Here is a 22,251-nt window from a genome sequence, read left to right on the forward strand (position 1 = left end):
TTGCACTTATCAGCATTGACGTTTAACGGCCATTTTGTCACCTAGCCTTGAGAGATCCCTTTGTAACTCTTCCAATCAGCTTTGGGACTTAACTATCTTGAGTAATTTTGTGAGATCTGCAAACTTTGCCACCTCACTGTTTACCCACTTTTCCTGACCATTTATAAATATGTTGAACAGCACAGGTACCAATACAGATCTTTGTGGACCCTGCTATTTCCTTCATTCCATTGTTTAAACTGAACTTTGATTTCTACGCTTTGTTTCTAACCTTTTAATCCATAATTTACTAATCCATGAGGGGACCCTCACTCTTATCCCATGACTGCTTAGTTTGCTTAAGAGCCTTTGGTGTGTGTCCTTATTAAAGGCTTTCTGAAAGTCCAACTACACAATATGAATTGGACCTCCCTTGTCCACATGCTTGCTGACATCCTCAAAGAATTACAATAGATTGGTGAGGCATGATTTCTCTTTACAAAAGATGTGTTGACTCTTCCCCAACATATCATGTTCATTTATGTTTCTGATAATTCTGTTCTTTACTATAGTTTCAACCAGTTTACTGGTACTGAAGTTATTTATTACTGCCTCTAATTCCTCTAATTACTGCCTTTAAAAAAAAAATCTCCATTATATCAGATGTCCTCAAGTCTTCTGGTACAGAGCCTGATTTAAGTGATAGATTTCATACTATAGTTAATAGTTTTGCAGTTTCATACTTGAGTTCCTTCAGAATTCTTGGGGAATACCATCTGGTCTTGGTGACTTATTACAGTTTAATTTATCTCTTTGTCCAAAAACTCCTTTATTGACATTTCAGTCTAAGCCAGTCCTTAGATTTGTCACCTAAAAAGAATGGCTCAGGGGTAGGAATCTCCCTCATATCCTGTGCAGTGAAGACCGATGCAAAGAGTTAATTTAGCTTCTCTGCAATGGGTTTATCTTCCTTGAGTGCTCAGTTAGCACCTCAATTGTCCCGTGGCCCCACTGAATGTTTGGCAGGCTTCCTGCTTCTGGTGTACTTAAAAGGTAACAGCAAATTTGTTTGTATGTCTTTTGCTAATTGCTCTTCAGATCTTTTTTTAGCCTGCCTAATTATGCTTTTACACTTGACTTCATAGAGTTTATACTCCTTTCTATTTTTCACAATAGGATTTGACTTCTAGTTTTTAAAGGATGACTTTTTGCCTCTAACCACGTCTTTTATTCTGCTGTTTAGCCATGGTGGCACGTTTTTGGTACTCTTGTTTTGATTTGCAGTATACATTTTGTTTCAGCATCTAGTATGTTGTTTTTAAATGGTTTCCATGCAGCTTGCAGGCATTTCACTTTTGTGACTGTTCCTTTTAATTTCCATTTAACATGCTTCCTCATTTTTGTGTAGTTCCCCTTTTTGAAGTTAAAATTCTAATTTAAAGTTACAATAGTAACTGCGCCAGTTTGGGGTGATAAATACTTTTGGACAGTGATCCTTTACAAGATGCTGTAGTTGTGGTGCTTTATCCTTGCTTTCCAGGAAGACTGAAAAGTGTAAGGATAACTTTTATGTTTTATATATTATAAAGGTTTTGGCTCACAGTTTTGAAAACAGAATTTGTGGTGTAAAAATCAGTCACTACTGAAATGATATATTGAGGGATTCTTGGAACAAAGTTTCTGAACAACATTACATCAATAAAATATTAAATGATAAATACTGAAACAAACAAAAGAGGAAATAATCAGATGTAACTCAGTGAAATAATTCAGTAGCAGACAGGGTTGCATGGGCACAAGCATAAAACACGCTGTTCCTGTTCTGTTTATTTTCCTGTCTGTGCCCAGATACCCTTGGCAATGTCAGCAGGAATGGGCACAACTGTGGGGAAAGTGAGTGGTTTAGATACTTGCTGCTGCAGCTCAGATGACAGTCGATTACTATTTTTAATCCAGACAATATTCTCCACCAGATTAAAACAGTGTTGAAGTGGATTAAATTTGGGTTCTATGTAAATAGTGACTGTATAACTTTAAAATTTTTGCTTGCTTTGCTTTTTCAAAATCCTTCCTTGGTTCTAAACCATATTATACATACATAATAATTTTGAACCAGATTCTGATCTCAATAACATCAGTGTAGATCCAGAGTAGCTATGCTGACTTCAGTGAAATTCCTCTGGATTTATCCCATGCAAGTGAGATCAGAGTCTAGCCTCCTTTCTTTAGTACCCCATTTCAGATTTTGGGTAAAATTTTCAAAATATGCCTATGTGGCATTCTAGCTGACATTCTATTTTTAAAGGTTACTTAGGTACTTGAGACCCATTGACTTTAAAGCAGGTTTAGGCTCCTAAAAGTATACATCACTCTGGAAAATGGGACAGAGGTATACTTAAGTACCTTAGGTGCTTTTGAAAATTATATCCTTTGTCATCTTATTTTCTTGGCTTTGACTGCCATGGAAATTGAAAGGCGTGAGGAGATAAATCTTAAGAAATGGATGTTTTCCAAACATGACACGAGACTGGTATGAGAATCACTTTTGCTATTTCTATCCAAAGCATGCCATGCTCTGCCATAGATTTCTAATACTTCAAAAAATGAACTCAGCTCGCTTGCTTAAGCAAAAGCCTTGGCCAAATGTTTCTAGTTTAGTATGTGGCTCAGTTTAGACATTGTCTTCTGTGCTGGATTCCAGTTAGATCACATCACTTTCCATTCAACATTGTTCACTTTGCAACATGCATACTCTTCCAAAATTAACAGTTGCTACACTGTGCAAAGAAAACTTTCAGGGTACATTTCATGTGATAGGAAAGAAGTTGCCTGTCTCTGTTAACGCAGCATCAGAAGTGGATTTCTTGGGCCTTTTGTAGGATTCCATGTTGTGGAACATATATTTTGCTGAATAATGCATTGTAAAAAGCTTTGTCAATCTAAATCATTGCATTATAATATTAAAATCAATCTCTGTCTGGGTAAGTGTTCTGGAATTCAGGCACTCAGCCACAGGACTGCAGAAAACTCTATGAAAAGATTTTATCTGATACACTGTTTTTTCTATTGTGTCAGCTGAAGATTTGTGTAGGATTATGTGCTTGTGCTTATTCAGCCTCCACATACTCCTCCAGCTTGATGTCTTGGCCATGAAATAGCTCAGACACAAACATTCTCCTGAAAAAAATATTCTCTAGTATCTTACATGGAAGAACATTTAGGAAAAATAGCTGCAAAATTCATTGACATCCTTGGAGGGATACACACAGTGGAGGGGATAAAAAAGGCTGCTTTCCTCTTACGTTTACAGTCAAGTTGCTTGATTTTTCTGCAATAGCAAAACAATCTCTTTTCAGCTATTTTCTTCTGCATAGAGCATTCTGATGAACTTGAAAATGTTTTCACTCTAATATTTTAATAAATCTGTCACAATTCCAGTAATAACATATATAATAGTTATTTTTTCCAAAAGTAATAAATGCTTATTTCAAACTTGTCTGCAATGCCACATGTTTTTTAAATTATAGACAGCGAGTGCATAAGAACAGCCATACTGAGTCAGACCAGTTGTCCATCTAGCCCAGTATCCTATCTTCTTACAGTGGCCAATGCCAGGTGCTTCAGACAATGAAATAAACAGTTCAGGGCAATTATCAAGAGATCCATCCCCTGTCGTCCAATCCCATCTCGTGGCAGTTGGAGATTTAGGGACACCATGGGGTCGCATTCCTGACCATCTTGGCTAATTGCCATTGATGGACCTATTCTCTGTGGATTTGTCTAATTCTTTTGGCCTTCATCACTTGCCATGGCAACAAGTTCATCAGCTTCACTGTGCATTGTGGGAAGAAGTGCATCCTTATGTTTGTTTTAAACTTGCTGCCTATTAATTTCATCAGGTGACCCTTAGGTCTTGTGTTATGTGAAGGCGTTAATAACGTTTCCCTATTCACTTTCTCCATACCATTCATGATTTTGTAGACCTTTCTCTTTTTTTGTAGACTCCCCTGCTTTACCTTGGTCATCTCTTTTCTAAATTGAGTAGTCCTAGTCTTTTTAATCTCACCTCGTATAGAAGACGTTCCATACCCCTAATAATTTTTGTTACCCATCTCTGCACTTTTTCCAATTGTAATATATCTTTTTTGAGATCGGGCGACCAGAACGGTATGCAGTATCCAAGTGTGGGCACACCACAGATTTATAGAGAGGCATTTTTTTCTGTCTTATTATCTATCCCTTTCCTAATGGTTCCTAACATTCTGTTACCTTTTTTGACTGGCGCTGCACATTGAGTGGATATTTTCAGAGAACTTGCCACGATGACTCCCAGTAGTAACAGCTAATTTAGAATCCTTCATTTTGTATGTATAATTAGGATTATGTTTTTCAATGTGCATTACTTGCACTTATCAACATTGAATTTCATTTGCCATTTTGTTGCCCAGTCACTCAGTTTTATGAGATCCCCGTGTAACTCTTTGTCTCCCACTTTGGACTTAGCTATCTTCAGTAATTTAGTATCATCTGCAAACTTTGCCACCTCACTGTTCCAGATCATTTATGAATATGTTGTACGGGACTGGACCTAGTACAGCTCCTCTGGGGACCCTGCTATTTACCTCTCTCCAACTGTGAAAAATGACCATTTATTCCTACCCTTTGTATCCCATCTTTTAACAAGTTGCTGATCCATGAGAGGATCTTCCCTCTTATCCCAGGACTTCTTACTTTGTTTAAGAACCTTTGATGAGAGAACTTATCAAAGATTTATTTAAGTACATTATATCAACTAGATCACCGTTGTCCTCATGCTTTTTGACAGTCTCAAAGAATTTTAATAGTTTGATGCATGATTTCCCTTTACAAAAGCCGTGTTGAGACTTGCCCAACATATAGTATTTATTTATGTCTGATAGTTCTGTTATTTACGATAGTTCAAGCTATTTGTCTGGTACTGAAGTTAGCTTACCGGCCTGCAATTGCCAGGATCGCCTCTGGAGCCTTTTTTTAGCTACTCTCTAATCATCTGGTATAGAGGCTGATTTAAGTGATAGGTTGCATACCTCAGTTGTTAATTCTGCAATTTCATACTTGAATTTCTTCAGAACTCTTGGGTCCTGGTGAGTTATTACTGTTTAATTCCTGTTTATTTTTTTTTAAATCCTTAAAAGTAAAATCTTCTTATGGTTTACAGTAAGTTACAAAAAATTTTAATTATACTTTTGAGTGAATGTGGCTCTTAGATAAGATATAGAGTCATCTTGAATCTGTATTGAAAGTGTAAATTCCTTGGGCAGGGACTTTTGTCCACATAAATGTTAATAATACATTAGTTCACTGCTAGTGTTGTATTCAAATAATAATAATTAGGGGGAAAACTCTGCTGTTCTTTCAGGAGCTGCTAAGTCGAACGTCACTAGAGACTCAGAAACTAGATCTAATGGCAGAAGTTTCCGACCTGAAGATTAAGTTGGTTGGCATGGAAAAGGAACAGAGTGAATATGAAGAGAAGCAGAACAAAGCTGAGGTGAGTCTCACTTAGTTCCTTGTTTATTTTCTGATGCTCAGTCTCATGCATTATCCTCTAGTTTTGAGAAGCACTTGAGCTGAAATGCGTGTGCAACAGCCGCCTCCCGCTTACAGAGCACTGTCTGTACTTTTGGTAATGTCCCTAGATGCTACTGTATTTGTGTCTGTGTGTTTTCCTTTTTATACTTACTAATGTCAAAGGTTACTGTGCCACTTTAGTCAGACCCAGAGTCCATTCCAAAAGCATGCATTAAAGTTGTTCATCACGTAACCCTCCCTCTTCCACGGAGCTGTGGGAGGGAGGTGTAGGAATCCTTCCAAAGACAACAATGCAGTTCTGCAGCTGCTGCTGCAGTTTCAGGTCTACCACAGCTGATGTGCCCCCCATTTGTGTGGAGGGAATGGCCGGTGACTCAGCGCAATCGTGGCCTGGTCCCATATAGCAGATCTGTACTGGTTCCGAAGCAGTCACGAACACCAGACCTGGGGGTGGGAGGGCAGGATTTTCCCTTATGTGGAGGAGGGGTGTGTTTCTCGCAGTTACACTGTAAATGTCAAATGAAGAGAAATCTTGGTGAAAAGAAATGTCTATGTTGGGACAAATACTAGACCCTACTGCAGATGTGGGAGGCAGTGGGCACAGCAGAACCTTTGTTTCTAGTACATGGGGTGAGGAGGTGAATCGGATACTGAGACCCTGCAGGAAATCCACTCTCCAGGCACATCACAGAGCACAGTTCCACAGAACTTCCCTGCACCTCAGCCAGGGGCGGGAGCTGTGCCCCTAACAGAATGGAGCTCTGCAGTAGCCTGCCGGGTGAGGATTACAAGGACTATATTGTGGGACTAGTAGGTTTGCACTCTACTGCAGCAGAAAAATGTTTTGTTCTAATTTTACTTAGAAGAAATTTGAAATTCAGGTTGTGTAAAATATCTGTCCTCTGTAATGCTTCCAACAAACTGTTGGACACATACTGACTGTACGTAGGTTAGCTATGGGAGCTGTAATTTACTGCCCACTTCTATGTTTGAAATTTGGGTTTGTTGAGCTTCCCAAGGCTTCTGAAACTTTGAAAGTGTTAGGGGGGATAAATTCTGGCAGTGGCCAAGTAAGTAACAGCAGCCCCTTTATCATCTATGGCCTCCCCATGATTTTTCACTCAGAACTATCAGTGTTTTAAGTGTAGAATCCCATGTAACCCTAAGGTCTAATCAGGTCTGTGTAATCTACTTCACAAGGAAATCGCCAAATCTCTAACTAAGGGGTAAGTGCTCCCAAGAATCCAAACACCCCATCAGAATGGGGTAATCCCATCTCCTTTGGATTGTGTCAGGAGTTTTCAACATGGGGGTCATGACTACCTTGCCCTATCCTAAGTGATAGGAAAGGTTCTAGTTTGGAGGGAACGATTGAGAAACGTTGGGTTAAAGTATATGCCAAACTGTCAACTGCTCTAGGGTTGGTAGACCTGACCCCCACCATAACCCCAATGTGAGGGTCAGTTTGATCCTGACTGCTAAGAGACCACCACCCAAAGTATATCCAAAGTAAGAAAAACTGAGACTGTGACCTGTGCTTATGTTTGAAGAGTCACGCTGGAGCCCACCTGGTTGCTTCAGAGAGCCAAACCTGTGCAAACCAACACTGACTAAGCAAAATAACCATTATGTACATAGCACCCACTAGTAACTGAATCTGTTAAATGAAATTGAAGCTGCAATAAACATTTGGAACAGGCTAGGTGCATGGGAGTGTGGGTGAAGATGCAGGAGGGAGAGCGGAAAGAGGCTGCCTTCACCAGCCACTGCCTTTTCTGGGGAGCACCATACCATCTGCCAGCCAATCACTGTGCTCTAGACTGGGGCTGGGATTGACCCAGGTGGGTACGACCTTGATTGATGGGACGCTGTGTTGACACTACCCCAGAGGGGATAGTGCTGAGGCCCCACCCCAGCACCAATGCTATTTTACTCCAGAGGCATTCTCTAGCTAAGCCGTTTTAAATTGCCTGCAAATTATATTGCATATTCAAACTTGCCTCTTGCAATTGGATTTTTTAAATTTATTTTTAAATGAGTATCAAAAACACAGGATAATTCAACTAAAACATATATGTAATTTTTAATTCTGTGCTTTTATATTTTAAACCAGCTGTTTCCTATCAGCTAGATGGAAGTTATTAAATTCTATCTCTAATATTAGGGGAAGATAAGGCAAATTAAGATATACTTCTGGGAGTGATTCTGAGTTTTATCTCTCAAATCCATTTTATTTTGTCCTGCACAACATGAAGCTGTGGTTTGGTTTTGATTTTAGTTAGTAACAAAGAGTCTGTTGAGTCTCACTAAGCTCCCCTCAAAGGTATTAATTTCACATTGAATGCCACTTGTCACTGGCTCTTCAAAAGCACGTGCTAAATTGAAAGTGCTATTTTTATCCATGTAACAGGAAGGCCAAGAGGATAGGTGTTTGTAAACGGACAAGCTCCATTCCTGAGCTCTGCAACATTAATGTCCACTTCGCAGAATAACTCTCTTCTGTCACAGTGCAGCACTGTAAAGGTTTATGAGCTGGTTTCTTGAGTCCCACCTGAAGAGTTCTCTGTAGCTTTTTCCTTTCTTTAGAAGCTCTGGACCCCTTAGAAATTATTTTAAAAATATAATGAGGTTATGGAAAGCGCTGCAGTATCAAGTGACCTGCTGCATTGGAGACACCGGCGTTGTGTACAGAGGCATAACCAGGTCTTCTATTAGGTGGTGGCAGGAACAACTGTCATGCTCCCCTACCCCTCCCTCTCCACACCTGGCATTGTACGCCCTGGCTGCCATGGCGGATTAATGATTTTGCCACTCCTAGGCCCTGAAATAATTTCCACCCCGCCTGCCCCTGGCCCGGCCCAGACTCCACCCTTTTCCCGACACCATTCCAACCCTTCTCCAAAGTCCCGCCCCCAACTCCGCCCCCTCCCTGCCCCTATTGGATCCCTTCCCCAAATCCCCGGCCCCACCTCTTCCCCCAGAGTGCCGCATTCACCCTCCTCCCTGCCCTGCGAAACAGCTGTTTCACGGCGCAAGTGCTGGGAGGGAGGGGAGAGAAACAGGACTTGGCGGCGCACTCGCAGAGGAGGAATTATTCAAGCTTAGTACTGATGTGGACACGAGAACGAATGGATATAAACTGGCCGTGGGGAAGTTTAGGCTTGAAATTAGACGAAGATTTCTGATCGTCAGAGGGGTGAAATATTGAAACGGCCTTCCGAGGGAAACGGTGGGGGCGAGGGACCTGTCTGGTTTTAAGATTAAGTTAGATAAGTTTATGGAGGGAATGGTTTAATGGTAAAGCATATTAGCTGAGGAATACCGAGCAAAGGCAGGTAAATAGTATAATGGCTAACAAGGGTCAGGCTGGAGACTCTTGCCTACATGCTCGGGGTCTTACTGATCGCCATATTTGGGGTCGGGAAGGAATTTTCCTCCAGGGTAGATTGGCTGAGGCCCTGGAGGTTTTTCGCCTTCCTCCGCAGCATGGGGCAGGGATTGCTAGCAGGCGGGTTCTCTGCCAGTTGAAGTCACTAAGACACAGGATTTGGAGACTTCATCAGCAGAGTCAAGGGAAGGGTAGGGACGGTTTTGTGGCCTGCAGTATGCAGGGGGTCAGACCCGATGATCATAATGGTCCCTTCTGACCTTAAAGTCTATGAGTCTATAAGTCTATGAGGAGGCGAGCTGGAGCAGGGGAGCTTCTCTGTGGGTGCTCAAATTTGCCACTCCTGCAAATTTGCTGCCCTAGGCCTAGGCCTTGTCAGCCTAGGCGATAATACGCCGCTGTCTGGCTGTATTAATGGACCTTTTGTATGGTGTGGGCTAGACAGTGTATCTTACGCACTGATCTGCATTGAAGGCAATGCACTGCCACACTCCTTGAGGTCCCTGGTGCACAGGGGGTGTACATGTGCTGCACTGGCCCTTCTGGCCCACTGGATGATGCAATCTTTTTTGTCTTGGGTAGACAGCGTGCAGGAGAGGGACACAGCCCTGTCACTATCATGAGTGTCCTGTTTGGAGGGATTGTGCCTTGGTCCCTCCTGGCAGTGGGAGTGGGGAATTGGCTCCTGGTACTCTGCTTCCACATTTCTGCCCCCAGCACATCTACATAAACTTGCCCTGTACATTTTCTTCAGATTTGTATGTTTTATAGTTTCATTTGCTGGTGCAATAAAGCAACAATGTAATTTCCTGAAGTTATAATACAGGCAAAACTACTTCAATGGGAGTATGTGTATGCAAAGACAAAGAGCTTTGTGCCATATCCTGGAGCTCTTACTCAGATGACGACAGGCGGCAGAATTGGACCCATAGTTTTTAGCCATGGGAAAACGAATGAGTACTTGGAATGCTTCTTGTTTTTTCAGTAATTGTTTTTTGTACAGAGTTTACTGGGATAAGAAGAAAGACTCAAACAGTAGCCACTAATCTCTGCTTTGCCACCATTTTAGTGCTGAGTAAGAAGAGTTACGTCCCATATACAATGATTCTTCATCTGTTGTGGCTAGGGTTATTTAGAGAGGCACTTTTTGTTTGTATCTAGAAATTAAAACCAAAAGAAACACATTTATCTTAGATATGTCTGTATCTCTAAGGAGCCTATCACTTGCAGTCCTGGAGCTGCTAACAGGCGGAGTAGACATACAGCTTTTTGCATCACTTGGCCTCAATCCAGATTTTATTTGCATGATCTTCTGAGCCCAGTCCAAGAGCTGTGGGGGAGAGATTGGCAAAAGAGAGACGGTGCATTCACTGTTTCTGAACGTTCTTATGCTTATATTCAGAGAAAGCCCAGAGCCACAAAGTTTGATCCTAGATCTGGTTCTAAACTTCCCCAAAGTCTAGGGGAGTTTAGATCCGCTCTTTGACACAAATCAAACTCCAGCTATAGCTCTAACAGCCTTTAATGCTGAGAGAGAAAAAGCCTGGTATAGGAAAACATACAAAAAGAGATTCCCAGAAGAGGAGAAGCAAAAAGGGAAAGATAAAAATAATGTACTCTCAGTCTTTTCCCTATAAAAGGAGAACACGCAGCTGGAAAGGCAGAGACTGCAGCTGGAGCATTTCATTTTCCCTCTATGGACCCATCTTATTGTCTGTGGGGAGGACAGGGAGTTTTACCATCTCCAACTTGTCAGGGGTGGCTCAAGGCAAGTCCAGAGTGCGTAGACTCACAGGGCCCCACATTCCAGGAACCAGTCGCTGGAGCACAGTGGAAAAGAGTTGGAAAGCAGAAGAGACCTTTCCCCAGCCGCCAAACTCCTGCATTGCCATGTCAGGAATCTACAACTAGAGTAGCTGCCAGTCCCTTACCTATGCCAATCCATACCTACAGAAGTCTGCTTGGGCCCCACACATTTGATTTCACCATGGATTCTGCAAAGTATAGCTTGGCTCTGCCTCATAAAGGTTAATAGTGTTCCCTGCCAATGACAAATGCAGAATAAAAGATGGGATTTTCAAAGGAGACTAAGGGAGTTAGGCAAGCACCCAACTCCCATTGAAATTCAGTGGAAGGTGGGTACCTAGCTCCCTTAGTCTCCTTTTAAAATCTCAGCCTGTAGCAGTAGTAGTACTCAATAGGAATTTACCAGCACAGTGTTAATTTTTTTTAAAAACTGCTGCCTTGTTGTGGCAATGACTGAGAATGGAACAAAATCCAGACATGGAAAATCAAGGTCTCTGGATAGTACCCTGATTTTACACAAAGTCTGTGCTTTCCAGGAGTTCCCCTGGCAATACTGTGATAGGATGATGGGCTTGGCTGCAGAAACACTTCCCTCCCCACTGCCCTGCTGTGTTAGTGCAAAGTGACTCATGGATGTGGTCACTCGGTCTTCTCAGCGTATGAGGGATACATTCCACCTGCATTAGCTGGTGCTGCAGCAGGTTGGCTTTGTTACCTACAGACCTGGCACAGTGTAGCAAAATCTGTAAAGGAACTAATACCCAGACTTTGCAGGTCACACAACTTTTCCTAAATGTTAAAGGGGCTGTTCATAATTTTATCTACAGTATAAAACCACTGCTAAGTGGAGGAAGGGATCTGAAAACAGCACATATCTAGGCCTTGGTTCAGCAAACCACTTCAGTATGTGCTTAAAAGTTAGCCTGTGCTTTGCTGAATCAGGGCCTTAGCATGAAATACCTGTCTGCCGTATAACTTCTCTAGCTTGCTGATGTGCATACCTTTGGAAATTAAAAGGGAGGGTATATTTAAAGCCTTTGATCCTGCTTTCAGAGTTCTGTGCCGTTAGTGCGCCTCGGTTGGTTCTGTAGAGTATTTGCTTGTTTGGAACAGTGTATGCCGAGACCCAGTAAGCTGCTCCCCTGCACAAAGAAGTTCTCAGTGATCCCTTCTACAATTTTAGCTAGCTTTGCATTTACTGCACTGCAGGAGAGTTTCAGGTAAGTGTAAACTTTTAAGAGGATTTTCATGTTTTGTAATAGAAAAATTGGAAATCTCCTCTCTGCCCCCTTTGCAGGTCCCCAATCCCTCTGGGTGTTCTGCTGCCCATTAACTTTCCCACTCAGGTGATTGATTAATGTCATAAGATTTACTTTACCTAGGAAAAGTGAAAGGCTGTAAAATACGTGATATCAATATACATGAATATTAAGAGAGCAATTCCAAATTTGTGTAATCTCTGAGGAAGCATTGAAGACTATGAGCCATCTAATTAAGGAGGGGGAATAGGATGTCACATAGCTTTTACTACAGACTTACACTTGGTTTCCTTCCCGTAACTAGAAGTGTCCTGTTTTATTGTCTGTTTCAAGGAAGCTGTTCCCCATCTGAATGTATTTACATAGGGTTATTTTAAAATTGTGTTGTCATTCTGCTGCCTTCCCTTTTAGAGCATCATTTTGGCTTCTCCAATATGTGTTGCTTAATCATGTGTGTCAGGAACCTGCCCAGGTTGGTGGGGCTAAATGGCAGAATGGATGGTTTAGGGACCTATTGTTCTTATCCTTGCTAGTCCTGGGGATAAAGGGACCTGCTAGTACAGGGGTGGGCAAACCTTTTGGCCTGAGAGCCACATCTGGGAATAGAAATTGTATGGCGGGCCATGAATGCTCACAAAATTGGGGTTGGGATGGGTAGGAGCCGGAGGGGGGCATGCCGCTGCTTCCAGGAGCTGCGTGGAGTGGCCCCTGACCCTGCTCCCTGGCTGGAGCACCGGAGTGGGGCAAGCCCCAGACCTCACTTCCCAGCGGGAGCTCTAGAACCAGATTAAAATGGCTGGTGGGCTGCATTCGGCCTGTAGGCCATAGTTTGCCCACCCCTGTGCTAGTCGAATGGAGGTCGACTAATTTATTTTCTGGAGTAGGATTTCTTTTGGCATGGATGTCTGTAATTATAAATTATATGACAGAGGAGATTATGGTCCAGAATGATCACATGGCAACTTTTTACCAGTAAATGATGATGGGTGCATATACTAATATATCTAACTGATCCCATTTTAGCGCAGCAAAAAAAAAAAAAAATTCTGGCTGTGGTCACAAATTGCTCCAGAACAGCTATCAGAACTGGCCAACGTCACAGTATGGGTTCCAGTTGTCATTATATCTCTGTATCCTGCTGGGCAGATTGGTAAAGACCTGGCGCCAAATTCTGATCTCCTTCACGCTGGTGTAAATCACAAGTAACTCCACTAAACTTCTCTGTCTCAGGTATGTCTAAAACATCCATCCCCTTGGTATATGAGCACTTACTTAAATGGAGTTGATCCAGATTTACACCAATTTACACTTATCTCATGTAGGGAAGATCAGGCTTGTTTCTTTGTAGTCTCTTCCCAGCTTCATGTATTCCGTAGTCCTGTGACTGTGAAATAATCTTCTATGCTTCCTGCCCTTATTTCTTCCTTAACCCCCCTCATTTTCTTTCTCACTTGTCTCTCTTTCCTTCTTGCAGTCAGTAGTGAACCTGATCAGTGAGCTACAGGAGCAGATGTGTAGACTACAGCTGGAAATTAATAGTAAAATCCAGGAAAGAAAGTCTCAAGATAGGAAACCTGAACTGACAGCTAATGGTCCTCAGGCCAGCACAAGATCAGTGGTAGAGAGCCTCACCCAGAAGAATTGCTCTCGGTGTGATGTATGAGAAGTACACTTTAGCATAATTTTGTGCATTGCCCCCTTTCTCACAAAAACTGAATTCCACTAACCAGAATTATGTTGTGAACAATAGGCATTAATCTGTGTGACTTTTTTTTAGAAAGCGTGCTGTGTTAATAATAAACCGAGTGCCAAATTCTGCTCTTATTGATGCCTGCTTTACCAATGCACAGATGTCAATGAGAGCAAAATATGGCCCTAATTTTTTTATAAAGTTTGCATTTTGCTTTTAACTCTCAAAAGCATTTTGTCATAGCTGTTCTATTTTAGAATGCCAACAATAGAACTATGTTTGTTTGTATAGCAGCATAGTTTCTGAGGTGATCTGCCACCATATATGTCAGCATAACTATGCACTGAATACAGTGAGCCACTTAAGAAGTGCTTAGCACACTTGCAGAAATAATTTGCTTTTCCTTTCATTCTGCTCATTGTGTGTGTTCTGACAGATTGAAATTAATTAAAAGAACCTTAGTAAAAGACTTCAGTTTGTACTTTTAAAAAATTTAAAATCTTGAAGCAAATTTTTTATTATTCTCTGAAGCAAGCACTTATGATAAAACATTTTTTATGTTTACAGTATAAACCTTCACTTTATTTGATCAAAACCACTTCTCGTGTCAGGGTAGAAGGTACTTTGCTTAAGCTGCTTAAATTGAATGGAGGTAGAGTGACATTGGCATGCTTGAAAGCCTATTTTAAGATTACTTTTTAGTTCCAGGTTGCTGCATTTGCAGTGTTTCCTTAATTATTTGTGGGATCATTTCTGGAAAGCCGAATTATAATCTGCTCATGTTGACAGAGGGTTTTGGTGTTTTGATTTTTTGTTGGTTGGTTGGTTGGTTTTCAAATAATTTTTCTGTCCTTTTTTTCATAGTATTTTTTTTATAAATATCCTCTGTTGATTTGGTACCTATTAAACGTACGGCTGCTGTTTTTGCTTAATAATTCACCTCTGTCTGGCACTGACTACTGAGTCATTAGAGTACATATGAAATACACATTGGAGAAAAAGGTTGAAATTTATATTAAGGTATGAACAGCATCGCGAATGGGGTTCTATGTTTAAAATACACATTTGAAGAACTGTTGTTCTTGTTTTCCCTGAGACATAGGTAGGGTTCCTTAATGTACAAGAATATGCAAGATCCATGTGTTTGGATTAGACTTAGGGTTTGTCACATTACAAATGTTAGTTCAGGGAAATAGTGCCCCCTCGATGCCAGTGCCAAGATTCATCAGTAATGTTGGTCTCAGAGAATGAACACTGAGGTTATAATTATCTTAAAGGAGGGGAGGGATTCAAGAGTCAAGATATGGTCAGATAGATGGAGGTCATTAGGATCCTGTCTGGACAGCTTTGGGTAGGCCCACTGACAAGGATAACCCCTGTGCTTGGATGCCTGGTGAAGGTAAATTGGGCACCAACATCAAAGGTAACAAAAGTTGCATTTCAATATGCTAAATTATAAAACATTACTATTCATTAAAATCAGAGCTTGAAAAATTTACCTGCTGTGGACTAAGCCCATTAGTAAAATATACTGGTGATTTTGTTCATACATATTCCAGAACCACACCTTCTGTAATTTTAAAGTAATAAGATGGTTATGTATTGTTTGTTGTGTGCTGTTGTAAAATATAGTCAATTTTCTGTTTTTTTTTTTAATGAGATTTATTCTCTCTCTTGGCTTTAAACTTTCCTCATCTTTCTTTTCTTTTCTATTGTAGATCATAGTGTACATTTCCTTCATTGTCTTCCGTATCTGTTTCCTCTTTCTCCTTCCACTCACTTATAACTCTTTCCCTATGTCTTTCTCTACCTTCTCTTCTGTAATTTCTGTCTCCTCGTGCACTTCTGCCTCCCAGATCTCTCATCCCAAAATACCATGCTCCTCTTCCCCCTTAATCTTTCAGAATCTCACCACTCACACAAAGGACTTGCTGGAAATGGGCCATTTTCATTACCACAACAAACAGTTCTTTTTCTCTCCTGCTGATAAAAGCTCACCTTAACTGATCACTCTCCTTATAGTGTGTATGGTAACACCCATTGTTCTGTGTGTGTGTGTGTGTGTGTGTGTGTGTGTGTGTGTGTGTGTATCTATATATATATCTTCCTACTGTATTTTCCACTATATGCATCCAGTGAAGTGGGCTGTAGCCCACGAAAGCTTATGCTCAAATAAATTTGTTAGTCTCTAAGGTGCCACAAGTACTCCTGTTCTTTTTGTGGATACAGACTAACACGGCTGCTACTCTGAAACAAAGGACTTGGGAATTTTACCAGACTCCTAACAGCCAAGTGGCTAAACATACCAGACAGGGGCAGTGCCCAGGTGAGATGTCCTTCCTTCCTAACCCTCCATCTCTCTTAAGGTGTTGGGAAATGGGAAGGTGCTGAGATTCCTATCCTGATGCTCTTCTGGTACCCTCCTCAAAGTGTCATCTTTTAGATCAGTCTTCAGCTAGTACTTGTCCAATAAATTTGAAGCAGTGCCTCCCATCGCCAACCAAATCATCCTGGCTGTTAGAAGGGAGAAGGAGTATTCGCTGTGTTCCCTCTATATGTCTTATCTAGATATTTGAGCAACTTTATAAGGGCCTCATAATGTAGTATCTGAGCCCCTTACAATCTTTAACAAATGTAATGTATTTATCCTCACAATGCCCCTGTGAGGCAGGGAAGAACAGGAAAACTGAGCAGCAGCAGATTGAACTGTCCGTCTGCTGATGGATTAAACAGACACAACTCGTCTACCTGGGGGTTTTAAACCAGTTCAAGTTGAGTTAATCTGGTTCTATAATGCTAGCATACACGTGACGCAACGCATCCCCGTGCATTAACTCCACGCTTACAGCAAAACTCTGGAGTCCTCTAGCAAAGTGGACTAAGTTTGCTACAAATTGATTTAGTTAGATCTGTTGTTTGTGTGTATGCACTGCTCCAACAGCTATCCCTCAGTGCTTTGAAGTCAACCATTACTGGCCTGTCTATGTACCTGTGTGCATCCCCTGCCCTGGTGTCAAGATCCCAGGACAGACCCGCCCTGTAGGTATGAGACCAGCTTTTGCCCATTTGCTCCTGGGCTCGAGTGTATCAGTATTCTTGCAGTACTATAACAATTCCACTCCACGGTCCCCACAACTTGCCTTGTGCTACTGCTTGGAGCCACATTGAGACCCTGCATCTCATTGCCATCTGGGAGAAGAGTCAGTGCAGGAAGCTCTTTTGGTCACATCAGGATGAAGAACAGTTTGTGGGTGTCGTGAAGCAGATGTCCACAAAGAGTCATGATCGGGACACCAAGCTGTGCTGGAGAAAGAGCATGCAGCTCAGGAGGGCCTACCTTAAGATGAGGGATGCAAGGAAGACATCCACCAGGAGACATGTAACCTCTCCATTTTACAAAGAACTGGACAGACCAGCAAACACTTTTGGATCTTGCTGCCAGCCCTTTTCCAACTGCCAAAGGGCAACCAGGAAGATGAGTGGGATGAGGGCAAAGAGCTGTCCCCTGAGAGCCAGGTGAAAATCAACCCAGTTCCTGCCCTGCAGCTGTAGAGCCCAATTCCTGCCCTCTATCAGCTGAGCCCAAGTCCCCGCCAGTAACCCAGGCCGGGACCAGAGAGACATCCTCTGGAGGGAACTTCGGCATGTAAGTACCTGTTTAAAGTTTTTCATTATTATTATTATTTTATTAATTGTGGTATGCTGCTGTGCTGATTTCTGTCTGGGTGGCCCACGGCTCATTTTAGGCAGATATAAACTAGGAGTCTTTCTGAGTTTCCCAAGCCCCCTTCCTTCCCCCTTCCCTTTCTCACTCAGATCCCCTCCCTCCCCCTAAATCCACATTCCCAAGATGGCAGCTGTTCCACTTGAGCACTCTGCCTCTTTTCCATCCTAAATCCTGGACCATCAACAGTCTTCAGGCCCACTCCATGGAGGGTACGTGCCTATCTGCCCATTTTCCTTTCACCTTCCCTCATCTGTCCTGCCTGGCGAACCTCCTTCCACCATCACCCATTTGTCCTCTCAGAATGGCAGCTTACAGCATGGCACAACCACAGCCTCTACCCCACTCCCTCCTGTGACAGATTCAAATAATTAATACATTCGTTGTGCTAAAAATACAAGAGTTACTGAAACACTGGTTACAGGAAAAGGAATTTGGTTAGTGTTCATAGTTTACATGAGATATAAATGCTTATTGAAAGCTCAGTGCAGATACAAAAAGTAATGCTACTCACTGAGGTATACGTGTCCTGTACATTGTAGCTGACAGTTATTGCAGGACCCTGTCTATTTTTCTGTGGATTTTCTCCATGTCTGCAGGTGAGATAAAGCAGAATTTAAGACTGAGAAATGGCTTGATTTTGGTTCTCACATTATAGGGATTGCCCCACGTACTCATTCATCCCAGTATAGCTCGCAACTCCTTTCTACTCCTACAGCACTGATGGGGGACCATCTTGGTGAATATCTGCACAGTGTATCTCTTTGGTCTGCCCTTTGCCTTTTGAATAAGGCTATTCTCTGCCTCCTAGTCTCTTCAGTGTAACGTCATCGAGACTTAGGACAGCAGTAGAGGGGATTACTATGCAGCTCATGCCCTGATGCCCACCTCACCCCTATGACAGCACAGAGCCACTTCCCACGCAAAAACAAAAGTGCAAAGCATGACTGGGAACATAATTCCCCTGCCCCAGCAATTCGAGACACAGTGGCAAGGCAAGACAGCATACACTGTACACACTAAAATTGCAGTGCAACCAGCACCTTTCCCACACGCAGACCACTTATCTCTGAGGTTCCCCCAAGACTGGGAAGAATCTCAAGGAGGTAAAGTCAGTAATTCATATTTAAAAAAATGCTATCATGGCCTGACTGGAAAACAAACATTAGTCCACTCTTTGTTTTTTTTTTTTTTTCCATTCTCCTGCAGCCATGGCACCTGCAATGGTCAGACCGCCAAGGAGAGGGCCTCTGTCAATGGCAGAGTGCCTGGCCAACCTGAGGGGGCATAAAAGGAAGACTTGGGACAAGATGTTTGCACAGCTTATAGCAGAGTCCCGAAGAAAAATTCAAGATTTGTGAAAGGTGGAGGTAGTATCTGAGGAGCCAAAGGGAGAAAAAAATGGAGCTGTCAAACAAGACATTGTCAGTGGCCATGGACAACATCACAGTCACCAGGGAAAGCATTGCCATAACCAAGGAGAGCTTGGAAAAGGACAGGGAAATGCAGAGGCAGTTCAGAGAGACTATATTAAGCCAAAAAATGCTGCTTCATCGTATGGTGGTGCTAGGACAGCAGGTGCTGCACGTTCTTCAGCCCCTGGACAATACAAGTTATTGGGGCCACCTGCAACTCCACCCTGCTCCAGCCCCCTGGAGCAGTGTTCCCAGAAGCCATGCCCCTTGCAGAGGTCAACCTCTGAGCACAGAGAAAAAATGCATCTGAGAGCCCAGCTCTTTTGAGTCCTTCAGTGCCCCTGATAACTTTGAGCCACGGCACTCAATCCCAGAAATCCCACGAACAGGAAGAGATGGAAGCAAGGCGTATACTTGCCTGTAACTTTAAGCCCCTCCGCCCCGCCAACTGTTCTGCACTGCAATGCACTTTCAGTGTTGGCTGTACTGTTATTTTGTTTAATATATTTTCGATTAAAAGCTGCTGTAGTATTGCATCAGTAAAAACTTAATTTTTGGTTTGTTACATAACTCTTTCTTGTTTCATAATCAAAACCATTTAAAATTCATATATTATGCCTCATCACTGCATGAAAGTTAGAAATCCCTTTAAACAATGGTAAAATAATTTATGGATTTTCACAAAAGTACTTGGACAAGGCCACACTTACAGCACCCAGTGAACCTGCATCCCACTTCCAGGGGCTAACAGCTGGTTGTATAGCCACACATTTTCAGGGATGAGACTCAAAATAAGAACAGTGGGCATCCCAAACAATACATCTCTAGGTCTTTCCATTTTCTGTGGTATACCTGGCTGGCTGCTCAAACCGCTGAGCAAGATCTGGACCTCATCCTCGCACCCACTGTTAAGGCTTTCCCCCTTATCTGCACAAATATTGGATAGAATACATCATGCTGATATAATGCTCAGCACATTTTTTTCTGCCGCTTCCAACCTATTCCACAAACAGTGCCATCTCCCTTTCAGACGGCCACATGCACACTTGATTACCATTCTGCAGCTGCTGAGTGGGTAGTTAAAAAGCCCTGTCATTCTGTCCACGTGGTCTGTGAATGGCTTCATTAACTAAGGAAGCAGGGCTTAAGACAGGTCTCCAGAAAATATCGGGACACATGGTGGAGGGGTGGTCTGCCGGCGGAGCAAAAAAAAAAGCCGAGTGCTGTTCCTGGGGCCACACAGTCCTCCTTCCATTAGTTTGAAAAGACATGAGTTCTAATCAGGTACACTTCCAGTCTACTCTACATTTATGTCTGTAAACCTACCATGGTGGTCAACCAGCCCTTGGAACACCATGGAGAACTATCACTTCCTATTCATAAGTTCTGTGCCTTAGTGGGGGAATGAGGGTCTGGGAGGTGGCAAATGATAGGAGATAGTTTATAAGTTGTCCCAGACAGTTTGATGGCTTTGCATGTATGTGGTTCCCAATAGTCTCCTGAGCATTACCCAGCATTATAACTGGATGCAACAGTACCTTTTCCATGGCATGACACTCCTGCATGAGAATGTCCCAAGCAGTTGATCTCCCCAAGTTGAATTGGTCTGCCACCAACCAGCAGCATTCTGGAGTGGCCAGCTTCCTGATGGTAATAGTGACCTGCTTCTCTAGGGGCATGGCGTACAGCATGTTGATATGCTGTTGATGAAGCTCCAAGCTTCAGCACTTGTCTAAAAAAAAAATTAGCCCTTCCCACCCTGAAATTTTCTTGCTACTGCTGGTCATCCCAGTTCTGCAGAACGATTCATTCCTACCAAATCATGCTGGTTTTCCGAGGCCAGAAATGCTCTGCTCAGCATGGTGGCAGACTGCTTGGTGTGTATTTCAGGGCTCAAAGCCAAACAAATTTGGTTCTGGAGACCACATGTCGCACCGCTGAGTGTAGGATGTGGCAGCAGCAACAGCTCCTCCAGCAGCAGGAGGAAGTTCAGCAACAGTGGAAGCAGGACAAGGGTGAGGAAGAAGAGGAGGACACCGAGCAGCTAGTTCTAGAGGATCAGTTCCTGGAGGAGTTTCAAACCGTGTGAACACTATTGGTGCAGCTTGTGTACGGCACATTATCAGCCATGCAGCAAAAATCTTTGCATTAAGACTCCCCATGTAGATATATCCTAATAAAGCTGCTGAGAATCTTTTTGTTGTTGTTGTAAATGCATCTCTTGGCTGCATCAATTAACATGGAACCTTTTATTTACTGACGGGTCTTGCTATCATCAGCTCCTCAGGTAGGGACATAGTCTTATTTGTCTGTAAAGTGTTTGTGTGTGATGCCTGTCTGCGGAATATTGCCTCATCTGTGGTATTTGTTGGTGTTTTTAGGTATCTTAAATACCTGCCAGCAGGGGGCTTTTTCTGTGAACATTAGGAGACTCTTGGGCAGCATTTCAGACTTCTAGATTTTTTTTTAAAAACCTCTGAACGCAACCCTTGGTACAATATAACATGGATATAAGTGGACCCGAGCACCTGAACACATCAGAGTCAGCCATCTTTCCTACACAACCAAGCAAAGTTGGTCATAATTTTGGCTAGAGAGTTTCAGAAAGGATTCCACTTAATAATATAGCAAATCGAAGTAGCTTTCACTTGCTTAATTTAGGGTGCACAAATAACAAGGAAAAGTTTATTTTGCATGGATGGTTCCACATTCACTGGACTGTGTCATGGATGAGCCTTGATTCGTGTCCTTGGAAAACAAACACTCGGCTGAGCCTTTCTTTAGCTGTTCTTTCTCTTTTTCTTTTGCAGGGTTTGCTTCAGGAACTCAAACATCTCAAAATTAAAGTGGAAGAGCTGGAAAATGAAAGAACCCAATATGAATGGAAATTAAAAGCAACCAAAGTAAGCAGTAAATGTAGCACTTATGCAAGACAGATTTATTCCAACCTAGATGTGGATACTCCCTATTTCCCTCAATATTTACTTTTTTTAACATTTAATACATTTCACTGATGACTATAAAATAAGTTTTTGTTTGAACAATCTGTTGAATGCAGATTTTGCCTTTAAAGTTGTTCTATCCTTTTATTTAGGATTTTTACTCTTCCTGCCACACCGTTCTCCTCTCTTTTTCCAAAAAACTAATATATTGGCTAACAAAGGAATTGTTCCATGAGCAAGCCTTCCTTTCAAGCTTTCTATTTCATTCTTTCCATATCAGTTACTAGCTTCTGGAGTAAGTTCTCTAGCTTGAAATTCACAGTTTCACAGATGTAGACAAAGACAGCAGTGGGAGGAAAAATGCAGAGCTGTTTTGGTGAACCACAGGGGTCGGCAACCTACGGCACACGAGCCGATTTTGAGTGGCACGCTGCCTGCCCGGTGAGAGGAGGAGGAGGGGCAGGAAAGCACCACGCT

At 42.4% G+C, this 22,251-nt stretch overlaps 1 protein-coding gene and 1 long non-coding RNA gene across 2 annotated transcripts in view; both read left to right on the top strand.

The window, feature by feature from the left end:
- PPFIBP2 (PPFIA binding protein 2) overlaps nt 1–22,251 on the top strand; it is a gene marked incomplete in the record, with an annotated part of 211,032 nt that overhangs the window by 124,313 nt on the left and 64,468 nt on the right. The window contains 3 exon segments of the mRNA XM_034769948.1: nt 5,378–5,509; nt 13,478–13,660; nt 21,643–21,735. Coding sequence (XP_034625839.1) covers nt 5,378–5,509; nt 13,478–13,660; nt 21,643–21,735 — 408 coding nt within the window.
- On the top strand, nt 15,877–19,392 carry LOC117877143. The gene is made up of 2 exons (XR_004645628.1): nt 15,877–17,339; nt 18,627–19,392. It is a non-coding gene; the product is annotated as an uncharacterized LOC117877143 (long non-coding RNA).

This window comes from Trachemys scripta, chromosome 4, assembly GCF_013100865.1.
Source record: "Trachemys scripta elegans isolate TJP31775 chromosome 4, CAS_Tse_1.0, whole genome shotgun sequence".
Classification (NCBI taxonomy): domain Eukaryota; kingdom Metazoa; phylum Chordata; order Testudines; family Emydidae; genus Trachemys; species Trachemys scripta.